The following is a 13035-nucleotide window of genomic DNA, read 5'->3' on the forward strand; positions in this document are numbered from 1 at the left end:
TAATCCCTATTCCATGATGAGATATAATGTATCTTAATTAAAACTATCTTTAGATGGATTTTTGAGAGAAAAAAACTAATTTAAATAAAAAAAAAATCTGAGGAGCTTGCCTGGGGGCGGAGCCTGCCCGGCCGCAGCCCAAACCCCAGGAGCCGGCAGCACCAAGCTTCTGCCCCCACAGGAGAGGGCGGGGGGCGGGGGGGCGGAGAAGAGCAGGCCGGGCACCATGGCGCCAAATCCACTACTGCTTCTGTGCAGTCCCATGAGAGTCCCCTGACTCTGGTCATGTTGAATGTTCTTTTGTTCGTCTTCCCAGCATTTAGCATCTCAGTCAATGTGCTTTTTCCTTCTTTCTGGGGGCGGGGAGGGGGAGAAGGGTGTTCCACCCCTGGCCAGCTAACAATGTCTGGTTCCTCCAGACCTGCAGGCTGCTCGGTTAGAAACAGAGTCTCTTTCACGTGGTCTCCAAAGTGCTTGTATTTTAAATTCTGACTGCCAAATGGATCAGCACTTCCTCTTTGGGCAATGTCACCCCCCCTCTTGCTTTTTGAAAAGCTAGCTTTCGAAATCTCCATGTGGTATCATTTTCATGGGACTCTAGGTGCCAAGGATTGGCTATTGAGAAATAGATTTTGTATGTGCAGGACCACCACCGGGTTAGTGGTTTAAAAGCAGGGGATTGAGAGTACTCCTGGCTTCTCTCCTCTTAACTGTAATGCTGATTTCTTGTGAGCAAGTCACTTAATCTCTCTGCACCTCAGTTTACCCACCTGTAAAATGTAAGGGTTGTACCAGTTTGTGATGGTTAGTCCCTACGCTACATCTTATCAGAACCTTTACAAGATCCCATTGTCTGGCCAGCACATCTACCTGGAAACGTTGTCAAAGATCTCGTTTGACACTGCTCAGAAATGTAATTTATGCCTCTGACTTGATTTGGTTAAAAGCCGGTAAGGAGGGTTCACTAACCGTCTGACTTATGAACTAATGATACAGCTTCTGCAGAGTTATCGGCTTCTGGTATCTCATCTGTAACAGGCACAGAGTGGGTCTAGCAGGCTACCTAGGATGGATATTTTCTGTTGAGTCTCTTTCCCCCTGTTTCTGTATGCAAGAGTTAGCTATACAGCTGCAAGACATCGTTATCTAGCACTGCTTTGTCCATTCCAGCAGAGAGGGAAAGATTTCCAACCAGTCGACATGGTCAGGCGACACCCGAGACCTGAGTACTGGTTCCTCAGCTTTCTGGTAAGTTTTACAAGGACTTAATTGCTTTGAGTAGCTGGATAATTTGAATGCTTAAAACAGCTAGGAATTGTCCAAAGACATTTCCCTAACAGTCAGGATGTTGGAACACGGGGCCTGAGTCCTAGGTGAGGTCATTCTGAGTGACACTGGAATAAATCTCCTAAAATAAAATGAATGAACCCTTCTACACCTTTTCTGATAGTTCAATGTATTTAGTCATTGGCTTGTTATCGATGGCGCAATCCAAAGGAGATGGTTGCTACTGGTCATGCTCTGGTAGGTTCCATCTTCCAGTGTTTCAGCAAGAGGTAGATTTCACTTGGCAGATTCAGGCACTTTAATAATAGGACTTTGCTTTTAGAGCCTCAGCAATGGATATTGTTATATTTCTAGTTTCCTGATTATTCCATGTAGCTGTGTGGAGGAGATATTTCGCTGTGAAACGTTTACTTTCAGAGGTTCTTTATACACATGTGTATATAACAAGGAAAACTTGCTAGAACAGTGCAGTGTGAGCAGAGACATCAGACTCCATGGGCTTAAACAGGAAACTAAGCAGTAAACGTACCCTCTAAACCAGGGGTCCCCAACGCGGTGCCCGTGGGCGCCATGATGCCCGCCGGGGCATCTATGTGCGCCTGCCTACTGGCTGCCAGATAAGCAGCCGCCGAAAATCAGCGGCATTTCGGCGGCGGTGCTTCTTGACATTGCCGTTTCTCGGCGGCATTTCAGTGGCGATGCTTCCTGGCGTTGCCGCTTCTCGGCGGCTGCTTGTCCGGTGACCACGCTCCTTGGCGGCTAGTCGTCCGGCGGCCGCCACATGAAAAGGTTGGGGACCGCTGCTCTAAACCTTGCTCCCACGGTGTGGTGTTATTTCTTGCAGATTGGTAGCCTGTCCAGAGAAATCTTAGACTTTACTGCCCTTGCTGATAATCACACTTCAAAAGGTTAGTGTCCTAATCAGCACTTGAGTCTTAGAGAATCTATGAAAATACGTTTGGGACTGTAAGAGCTAACGTTTCCCCCCCCCCCCCCCCCCCCACACACACCTTTTATATGGTTGTAAATTGCGACCAATGTTTGTTGGACCCAAATTTGATTGCAGGTGTAAATATTAGTATTTGTACAGCTAACTACCAGATTAGCAGGTGAAAAATCAGGTAAGTGCTGTCCAACTGCTGATATTTGTGCCTGTGATGCACTTGTGGGTGCAAACAATGTGGGAGCAATTTTGTGAGCGCAAATTGCCACTTGCAAATATGGAAGGGTGGGGGGAGGGAGCTGAAAAATGGGGCCTAAGCTCTGTCCTTAAGTCCCTGAGTGAGTTTGAGTAAGATGTCTTAAAGTGTATCCCTCCGGTGAACGGCAGTGTGTTTTGTTTTGTCCTGACATTGCCACTGTTTTGGGTATTTCCTACGGATGAATCAGGTCTGAGGGCTGGGCCTGGGGAAAGCCAACCCTTCCAGGCACATGTGCTAAAGCGCAGCTCTCAGCTCTCTCTCATCTTAAGCCCGAGGCAACCCGCCAAAGTCTGTCCCTGTTCGCTGATGTCCCTTTGTGCTGCGTGCGGGTGCGAGATTCTGCTTCTGACTTTCCGAGGGCTGCGCAAACCCCATGTTTGCAAGTGCATGTCTGATCTGCTGCACGAGGCTGACCCCAGGTGGCAGGAGCGGGTGTGTAGCGTGTAGTTCGTATTACTGAGGCTGTTGATGTGAAGGCCTCGTGCGTCCAGGGGCAGGGAATGAGGACACAGCTCTGGTGCTTTCTGCAAACCGGCATGTGTCCTACTGGCTCCTGTGCTGCATGGGGTAGCAATGGTCCAGCTTGCATGTCTGCCTTTCAGATTTTGGTGCTGCTGCTGCCACCGTCGGGACCTCGGGAGATGTTTATGAATACGTGGACATCCCCTTGGACTGGTGGCATGCGAACAGACACTGTGAACAACGCTTTGCGCAGCTGCTCTTTGAGCTCCCGAACAGTGAGCTGGCTTCGGTCAGCCAACTGCTGCGCTCCCACCAAGTCCAAAGCTCTGTCTGGTTAGACGAGAGGGAGGCATTCCTGCGAAAACACAAACAGAGACGTGAGTATAAGATGGGCATTGGGGCAGCTAGCCTGGCCTAGCCAGGGACAAAGAAACCCAGGAAGGCCCAAAGGTCGGATCCTTCTTTTACAAAACACGTGTGTCTGGATATTGTGAGGGGAAGTTATTAGTCTGGAAAAATTATTCTTGTGATTTGTGTTGTGGTAGGGCCTACGAGCCCTAGCATGGACCAGGGCCGCATTGCGCGAGGTGCTGTACAGACACAAGCCAAAAGGACCAAACCTGCCCCAGAGAGCTTACAATCTAAGTATAAGACAAGACCCAACAGATGGACACAGAGAGAAGGGGGAATACAAGGAAACAATGAGAGAGTATTGGTCAGCAGGCCAGGCTGTGGTACATCAGATGTCTCACCGGTATCCAATTATTTGTAGGTATCCTGGCAAAGGAGAGTTTTTAAGGGGGGATCTCATGCCCTGGGGTGTCATGGACTAATACTCTATGATCCACCTCAGCATCAAGACAAAGATGGTTTTGCTGGACGTATCCCCTGGAACATATCTGCAGAAGTAATCATATAAGTAATATGACTGGGGGCGTAGGCTGCAGCAATCCAGCGCTGGGTAGTCATGTATCACAACTGTGCTGAGCATGGGTAGGGTGATCGGGGAGGTCTTCTCTAGGCTCTGCCTCCAGAAGACATGCCATTGGTGATGAGCAGTTAATCCCAAATTCATTATTTACCATCCTGGCTGCTGGAAGTGTCACTTTCCAGAAGTGGCATTTGCCGAAATGCTCTAGCATCAAACTCCCCTTCCCTCTCCAGGCATCACTGTAGCCAGCACCATCCCCTTTAGAAGTAGCTGAGAACTCTCAAGCATGTATTTATGGTATTGTGGTATGCTGGGGTCAAGGGTCTTTAGCATTTTTGGGGATGAAACAAAAGAAATTGTTGTCTCTCAGAGAGAGGGAGCAGGGTTTGGTCCAGGTTCCTGCCCTGTCTTGGCTGAAGTTTTGAATGTTCCCCTTCCAGGAATTCACACAGCACCAATCCTGGTGTTCAGAAACAAAACAGACACTAAGTACGTGAAGGTGCTGGCCAACTTCCCCGTGATGCCTGCTGTCACCGCCTGTGCCCACATCCAGTGGGACAACAAGACCCAGGAGATTTCCACCATCTTCTCCTATGCCGTCCCTGCTTTCATTAACGAGTTCCAGCTGCGCGGCTTCGTTGATGAGGAAGGGTTTGTACGATTTGCCATCATCGTCCATGGACACCACTCCCCGTACCTGCCCATGTTCCGCAGCGATGGGCAGTGGCATCACTTCTGTGTCACCTGGCAGCAGCAGAACGGGACGTGGGCCATCTACGCCGATGGGAAGAAGAAGGCCTCTGCCGCTGGACTGTGTGCCGCAGGGCCGCCGGCCAGCCAGGCTATTTACGATCATGGAACTTTTATTATTGGGCAAGACCAGGATTCACTAGGGGGCACCTTCAAGGAGAAGGAGTCCTTCAGTGGGAACATCACTGACCTGAACGTGTGGCGTAGAGTCCTTAGCGAAGAGCAGATAGAGAGAGTCCGGTCGTGCTGCCTGATAGACCATGAGCTTATCTTCGGGTGGGGCAGCTACACTCTGGAGATCGAGCCCGCTGTACAAGAAGTGACAGCACAGTTCCTTTGCCCAGGTAAGACTCATTCCCGGCGTCAGGTGCCCGGCGCACTTTGCTTTCCAAGCTTAGGTTCTGAGCTGCAGATCAGCAAAAGGCAGCGCCTTTCTGCCAGGTGCAGCTGTACCGAAGACGACAGGTCTCCGTGTGGGCGTAAGCATCACCCATAGGAAGAGATGTTTGCACCGGGAGGATGGATAGCTGGGGAATGCTTTGGGGAGGGAAAGGAGGGTTGGTTTGAGTGCTGGGGGAAAGGGGGTGGTCACCATCCAGATAAGACCTGAGACCGAGGTCCTGTTCATCTGTGGTCATTAAAGATTCCATGGCACTTTCCGTCATGAACGCCAGTGTCCTGGGCAAATTCCCACTGGGCTAATGATACTCTTCCTCCTCCATGTTTCCCTGCTAGTTTCAGTTGGAGAAGTTAGGCTTTGTCTCCACTGGCAAGAGTGAAAGACAAAACTTTTGTCGTTCAGAGCGATGTTAACTCCCCCCCCACCCCCAAAAGATAAACGTGTGAACAGAGAGCGCTCCGCCGACAATGCTAACGCCGCTCGGGGGGGGTGGGAGTTTTTTGTCGGCGGCAGAGCTCTCTCCTGCCGACAAAACAGCAGCTACGCTGCGCGCCTTTTAGCGGCACGGCTGTAGCGGCACGGCTGTGTCGCTAAAAGCGGCGTAGTGTAGAAATAGCCTCAGGCTACGCTTGCTCCCCTGTTATCAGTTGATTACTGTTGTTGGACCCTGTATATCACCTTCCTAGTGCTTCGGGATCCTCCTGAGCGAACGGCACTGTTTAGCACCAACTGGCTTGACAATTCCTAATCAAACCCAGAACTTAAGCCCTGGCATTTCTGTCTCCTTGTGGTGTATCTGGGGTGGGCATCTAACTGTGCGGGTTATCCGAGAAGCTACGTTACGGAGCAGCACAAGGAATGCATGCTCCAGGCTGTGCATGGGAGAACAGTGGGGCTGTTTAAGGAGCAACTGGCGATTTTCAGCCTTCAACAAAGTTTGTGGATCATTTGTGAAAATGTCCCGTCTGGTGGGGGACAGCGCAGACGGGTGACCAGACAGCAAGTGTGAAAAATTGGGACGGGGGGTGGGGAGTAATAGGAGCCTATATAAGAAAAAGACCCAAATATCGGGACTGACCCTATAAAATCGGGACATCTGGTCACCCTAGCATGTCTCAGCATTCTGGGCCTTGTTTGTGTCTCCCCAGGGCCTGTGGAGCAATGCAGGGTTCTGGACGTTGGCAGTGGTGGAGTCAGTGACACTTCTTGTTTGCATTCCTTGCCTTTCGTCTGCCACTACAAGAAGGGTACAGCCAGCGTGATTGATTTATTATTTCCATTGTGGTAGCTCCCAGGGGTCCTGGCCAGGATCGGGCCCTAGACAGACACCCAGGAAGACACAGTCCCTGCCCTGAAGAGTTTACAGTCTAATCTTCTACAATCTCTAACATTTTCAACTTTCTAAATTAAATAAATGTCAAAATGTGCTGTAGCCACAGCCTCAGGCCAAGTGTGTCCTGGCCGAATGCTCCCGCTTGCTGCTCTTACAGATTTTTAATTTTTTTATCTTCAGTTTATTCTGTTGTCTGCACTGCACATTGCAGGACTCCTGGGTATTGTCCCCTTACAGTGACAGCACTGTAGGGTAAGATCAACTCCAAGCATCTCTGGGTGGGGAGATGGGCTGCGGTAGGGGAGGTCACAGAGATCAAAAGTTTGGCTGAGCAGCTGAGATGTCAGCTCTTGGTGTCCCCCAATGGGTGTCTTTGCAGCAAAGGCAAAAGGCACAAATTACCTCCCCAAGTCCCGGCAGCTTGTCCTGATTGTCCTCCCAGCACATCAGTGAGTCCCAAGGAGCTACTGTCCAGGCACTTGAAAATGGGACTTTACTGGGGATCGCGGCAACACTTGTGTCTTTGTGTTATTCTCAGATGTGTATTTACTCTTGAAGAAAACCCAGTCAGAATCCAGCCCGCCACTGATCAGTCGGGTTAATACCCTTGCAAATGCTACCGTGGTGAGTGCGTGAGAGCCCAGACCCTCGGGACCTTCCCAATGCTGAGAACAGGCCAGAGCCGACTTGCTCTGCCATTGTTCATTCGTGTGCGTGTTTCTTGTCCTCCCGGCCTGAAGCCGTGTGCCCCTGGCCCCTCTAGTGCTGCACTCCAGGAGTGGGAGGAACCTCACGAATAGACCCGCCACCTTTTTCTGGCTTTTAAAATATTTACCTTTGAATCATTTTGACGAGCTGAGCCCATTTCACAGCACCAGGGCCTGATCTGGGGGACTCGTTACTGTGAGCAGGGGAGCCGTTTCCAGCAGTGATTCCCAGCCTCGTTTGCACGCTGAGTTCAGCAAACGCCCATATGCTCCCGTGTGGCAGAGCAGGGGCAGATCTCCCTTCCCTGCACATGGGGCATTTTCCACTAGTCACCAGCTTGCGGGTTAATAGCTTAAGGGTGGCTGGCAGGGCAGCCTCCTTGTGTATTGGAGGGTGGGCACAGAGCATCACCCATAGCCCTTAATTAACTCCACATCGTTTGATGTCTTTGGGCAGAGGTGGGGTCTGCTCTGGGGTAAAAGGCTTTTCCTTGGCAGATTCCTGAGAATGTTTTCTTGGGCGATGTTAGAGACGTGAACATCTCAGCAGCTGTCCATGTTCTCCATGCTCTGACGACTGTCCTGAGGGAGGAGGAGACCCCAGTGAAGCCAGCTGACCTGCTTGGTGTGGTCCAGTTTCTAAAGCAAGTTTCAGACGTTGAAGTCCAGGAGCAGGAACAGCTGGAGATGCTGGAGCAGCTGAGCCAGTATTACGTGGAAGTGACTGGACTGATCCTGGAGGAGCAAAATACTGACCAGTGGTCAGAAATCAGCCAGGTGAAATAGGCTTGTGATGTATGCATGAACCTAGCTACCTGCCTCGCCTCGGCGTGGTCTGCAGACACTGCAGACTAGGTTTGTGTCACATCTGACCGTACTGCTGGAATCTGCAGTTCCTTGATTCACTGGCTCACAATGATCTGATGACTAATCATGGGGGTGGGCCTACTGTGGGGCAAACCTCCAAAGGTCAGAGTTTGGGGCTGGCTGGAACGGGAAGAGAAGGTTCTCTCTAGAGATTGTAGGCACGCTGGGTCTCATGGAAACAGCCTTCCTGGCAATGTCATGGCACTTGCAGTCCAGCCCCTGGCTGGAGCCTGGGATTGCACAGACTGCATGAAAATGAGATGATTAGGGGGCAGGGGTGGAGGCGTCTATGGAGGAATTAACCAGGTGCTCTGAACCTTTGCAGCGATCCAGTTTGGCTCCAGAGCTGCATGAATATTTTGAGGGACAGCGAGAGGATCAGATAATTTCTGAACTGTCTCACCCTGCCCTAGAGTAGCACCAGTGCCAGGAATTGCTGTGTCTCAAGGTGCAAACCCATGACTCCTACTTCGACGCTGTCAAGCAGCATCGGGCAGCACATCAAACATCCACCTGCAGCAGTCTCTGCTTGCTCCAGCGATCGGGCGTTTGCTGCTGTCCATTGCTAAAACTCCAAGCTGCCCCCTCCTTGCAAGTTCCCTTGGGAGCCCCCCTCGGCTTCTGTACTGTTCAAGCCGGCTGGCCTAGCGCCAGGACGCTTGTCTGTCAGGGGCCTGTTCCCTGTGGGGTGAACGCAGTCCATGGCAGATTGCTGGCACTTTGCTCCCCCCACCACTGTGCCTGGCAGGGATCGTGCACTAGCTTTTTAAAAGTGCATTGTTGTAATGTTTGCAGATGGGATGCCAAGACAGCGTCTGTTTCCAGACCCCAAAGTGTTCAAAACACTGTAGAGCCTTGTGTGAGAAATTTTCATCATGTCCCCCAAGCGGGGGCCTTCTCCATTGGATGCTTTTATCTTGTCCTCTCGGGCCGGCCCTTTCTGTATATTGTAATGACCTAGCCCCTCCTGGGTGTATGTGTAACAGCTACCGTCGTGGCAATCCACTGGGGATTGAACTAGGGACCTCCAGAGATCACGGCATGAGCTCAAAAGTCAAGCTCTCTGGCTGGGTACATGCAGTGGCCAGGGGTTACGTGCACAGCACAGCCTGCTCCTGGAGAACTTCTCAGCTGCATCATAAACCCACTACTACTCCCAGAGATTCCCCTTTAGCTTGAGCGGAAGCGACCTCTGCAGGGAAGGTGTGAGTTCTGTTGCCACGAGGCTCCGAGTGCCCACGTTATGTAGCACTGTCACACTTGTGATATGCAGGATGGTCCACGTGCTCCGCACCTCTTGGGAGCAGGCCGTGAATTTGTAGCTTTTCAAGTAATGGCTCAGTTTCTTGCGGGCAGCTCTTTCCCTTGTGAGTAGGTTTCAGGGGATGAGAGTGTGTGTTCTACAGCACAGACAACCCCAAGTGTTCAAAACTCAGGAGTCAGGCCCCCCAAAAGCAAGTTGGATCCTGTTTATTTGCCTGTTGGTTTTTTGAGCCAATAGGTTTCACATTTTCAAGCTTTTCTCTGCTGCTAGTGGGGCAAGAGACTTATTTTAAAAAAAGGGAAAAGAAAATAGAAAACTGAGATTTTCATGTAATCACTTGACTCCTGGAGCTGAGGCTTTGAAAACACTGAATATCATGAGACACGAGAGTTGGCAACACTGGTTGTAACCTGCACCATTTGATATAGGGAGATCTCACAAATGACTGTGTGAGTTTATGCCCAGATAAATTTGTTAGTCTCTAAGGTGGCACAAGGACTCCTTGTTGTTTTTACAAATGACTGTGTGTTTCTTAGATTATCAGAGGGCCTATGACTGTTGTAGAGAACATGGACAGAATGGCTTCAAACCTAGACCAACTTCTGACTGCGGAAAGGACAAAGATAGCGATCCAGTACAGGAACATCGGTGAGTATGAACGAGCCGGGCTCCGGGCAGCCGCAAAAGCTTGAGCCACCTTGCACTTGAAAGGGGCAAGCCTGAACAGCCTTCAGGCAGTGGCGGTGGTAGTTTGGCCTGGGATGGTGGTGGGGCAGGGGGTGTGTGTCTCCCAGCACTTTGAAGGTGAAAGTAATGTAACAGGGTTACTGTCCTGGCTGGGGGAGTGGGTGTTCTCTGCAGGGCCGGCTCCAGGGTTTTGGCCACCCCAAGCAGCCAAACAAAAACAAAAAACAAAAAGCCGCGATCGCGATCTGTGGCGGCAATTCGGCGGGAGGTCCTTCGCTCCGAGCAGGAATTGCCGCCGAACAGCTGGACGTGCCGCCCCTCTCCGAAGTGGCCGCCCCAAGCACCTGCTTGGTAAGCTGGTGCCTGGAGCCGGCCCTGGTTCTCTGCACACCCACATGCAGCCCATCAAGAGGGTGGCTGCTCCCGGGGGGACCCCATCTCAGAAAGTAATCTTGGGAGGAAATTCTTGGCAGCGTGTGCATGTCCTGTCTCCGGGAGAAAGGGAAACTGGTATCAGCAGCTCCAGCAGCGGGAGGGGAACTGCCCTGGGAGAAACGGAGGTGGTTCTGTTGTTCACTGATCCCATGCCTACGTCATTACTGGGGGAACAGGCCTGCCTCTGCTAGCTCCCACGAGGTCACATAATACTGGGTATACAAGGGCTAAGCATTATGGCCAATGATTTCAGCTACGTCTGCTGATTTGAGGCGCCCTGGTTTGTGGGCACTCAGCTGCAGGTGTGGGGAGCCGATAGCTCCTGCTGACTCTTTGGAAAATCAGGCCTGGGGTGTCTGACATTGGGCACTTGGAGGCCTCCTTTGGAAATCTGACTGCAGAGAGTTAACTTGCTATTTTAAGGGTGGGAGGGGATGCTTGAGGCGAGGCTGTGGCTGTATTTCCTTCCTTCCTGATCACTTAACATCACCCTGTAATTTCATTTTAAACTGCAAACCAGGAAGCATAATTACAAGAAATCCTTTCCATGCAGTAGCACTGAGGAATGCTCCAGTCAGTGACATTCCCCAAGGCCTCCACAAGAGGGTGATGTGCCCACGCACATGGCGCCTCACAGCTAGGTACACAGGCAAGCTCAGATCTCCCAATATTTTAACAAGGGGCTTCCACAAACTTTAGTCCAGGCACCAGGGACACAGGCGCTGGCAGAGAAGCTGAGGGGCTGGGCAGCATCGTCTTCTGAGCAAACGGCTGGGCTGGGCGTGGTTGTGTAAAACACTCCGAGGACTCGGGTGGTATCACGGGTCTGAAGTGAGGGCTGGGGTGTCAGGGGAGGTGGGGGTAGCGGGGGGAAGGGATCACCCAGACACCCCACTGAATCCTAGACACGGGACACCCCTAGTAGGTCAGTTTGTTCCATCCCTCCCCCCACGCTCTCACCCACACAAAGCAAGAGTGTGCCCGGCAGGCTGTTCTCCGGGACTTGGCTCAGTTTGCAGATCTCGGAGTTCCCACCATTTCCTTTGGCCAACGATGTCACCGTCTGAAGAGTCTCACCAGGAGGCTGGGTATGGGGGGAACCTCCCCCACAGGTTCTTTTGCTTTGTCCTTTCCTTGGTCCTAGGGGTACTTGGGGGGCTGCTGTGCTCCAAGTGGCTGGAAGGGCCTCGGGCGAGATTCTCTAGGGTTTGAGAACACCCAGCTCTGTTGTGTTCAATACGTGGATCTGATAGGGCACTGGTTGACACTGTACTGTTGTGTGTCTGCTTTGCCCTTATTGGAAAGGGGTGTGTGTGTGTGTGTGTACACACGTACATGCCGTCCTCTAGCTCAGCCTGCTCCCTCTGTGGAGCCAGGTCATTATTGCATGACAACCCCCAAGGGCAAATATTACACTGCTCAGCTGGGGTTAGGGTGGGCAGTGAACTAAGCCTGAATGTGGCTGGCTGATTTCCAGAGGAATCCGGGGTCTATCCTGAATATTCTGCTCAGGCCCTCAGGCCATGGCATTTTGAGTAGCGGCTTTGGAGGAAATACTGACGGGGGTTGTTTCCCCAGGGATCGAAGTCAGGAAGATGGAGCTCAGCCGGCAGGAGCCCAGCAGTGACGTGTATCTGATCCAAAGCCAGGAGGCAGGCGGGCCTGACCTCATAGAAGTTCCCCCTGAAGAAGTAGAAAGACTTAAAGCCAAAGGTAGAGTGAGGGCCGGGTCCTGCATCCTGGATGGACCCTCCCTGATTCCACTTAGAGGAGGGAAGCTTCATGCAGCAGCTTCGTAAGGGGCTGGCGGTAATACCTGAATTAACATATTCTGCCCAAATTCCATGTGGCAAGCAGCTGTACGGGGGCTGTTCTCAGGGAGAGGGAAATGGGTCTGGGTCTCAGAGTGCTCCATGAACAGGTACTTAGAGACTGCAGCAGTGCGTGCGAACACGCCACCCGAATGCCTCCACTCGGACCTGGAGAGACGGGGCTTGGCTCCTGGCCCTTGTACTGCCTGGCTTCTCACTGCTGTGATGGACAGCCTGGGGGCATGGCTGTGTGATAGGGAGTGAGACTGCTCAGCGCTGAGACCCACCAGCTCCTGTCACACAACCCACCCAACAGCCTTATCGGGGCAAATGACTTTCAGTCATGGCCAACTTGGGGTTGGGTCAAAGCTGGTGGCAGAGCCGTCCCTAGGTACAGGGAATCGGGGTGATCGCTCCGGCCCCACGCTTTGGGGGGCCCCCCGGGCCAGCACGATTGGCCAGCGTGGTCGGTCCCGGACGTGACAGATTCATCACGTCCGCCCCGGGCCCCGCACCCCCTTAGGGACAGCGCTGGCTGGTGGCACCGGCCATGGCCTCATTGCCCATCTCCTAGGCCAGCCAGTTCCCCTGACACAAACTCTGCCACAAGCACCAGAGACGGACCGTCCTTTGCTCCCGGCACTGTTGTCTCTCGCGAGGCAGTTGCTGGAGGGGAAATGGAGGAGGGGGTAGAGCCGTTGTGTACGAGGATTTCTCTGGGACATCGTAAGGCCAGCTGAGACGTGGCCTGTTTTTCGTAGGCACTTGGCTGGCTCCCATCGCCGCAGGGTCTGAGCTGCTCACAGTCTTTAGTGACTTTGTCCTGGCCATAGCCCTGCGGGGGAGGGATGTTCTGGGATTCCCATTGCACTGGTGTGGAACTAGGGACTGTCACAGAA

The 13035-nt window shown here is 52.2% G+C and overlaps 1 protein-coding gene across 1 annotated transcript in view; it reads left to right on the forward strand.

Moving 5' to 3' along the window:
- Positions 1-1184: 1184 nt before the first annotated feature.
- The window catches only part of ADGRD2 (adhesion G protein-coupled receptor D2), a 58302-nt gene continuing 46451 nt past the window's right edge, over positions 1185-13035 (forward strand). The window contains exons 1-9 of the mRNA XM_024214533.2: positions 1185-1248; positions 2132-2195; positions 3092-3328; positions 4323-4976; positions 6181-6279; positions 6904-6989; positions 7571-7849; positions 9740-9851; positions 11904-12038. Coding sequence (XP_024070301.1) covers positions 1201-1248; positions 2132-2195; positions 3092-3328; positions 4323-4976; positions 6181-6279; positions 6904-6989; positions 7571-7849; positions 9740-9851; positions 11904-12038 — 1714 coding nt within the window. The 5' untranslated portion in view covers positions 1185-1200. The remainder of the gene's footprint in view (positions 1249-2131; positions 2196-3091; positions 3329-4322; positions 4977-6180; positions 6280-6903; positions 6990-7570; positions 7850-9739; positions 9852-11903; positions 12039-13035) is intronic.

Source organism: Terrapene carolina, unplaced genomic scaffold (genome assembly GCF_002925995.2).
Source record: "Terrapene carolina triunguis isolate 2854851 unplaced genomic scaffold, T_m_triunguis-2.0 Scaffold238, whole genome shotgun sequence".
Classification (NCBI taxonomy): Eukaryota; Metazoa; Chordata; order Testudines; family Emydidae; genus Terrapene; species Terrapene triunguis.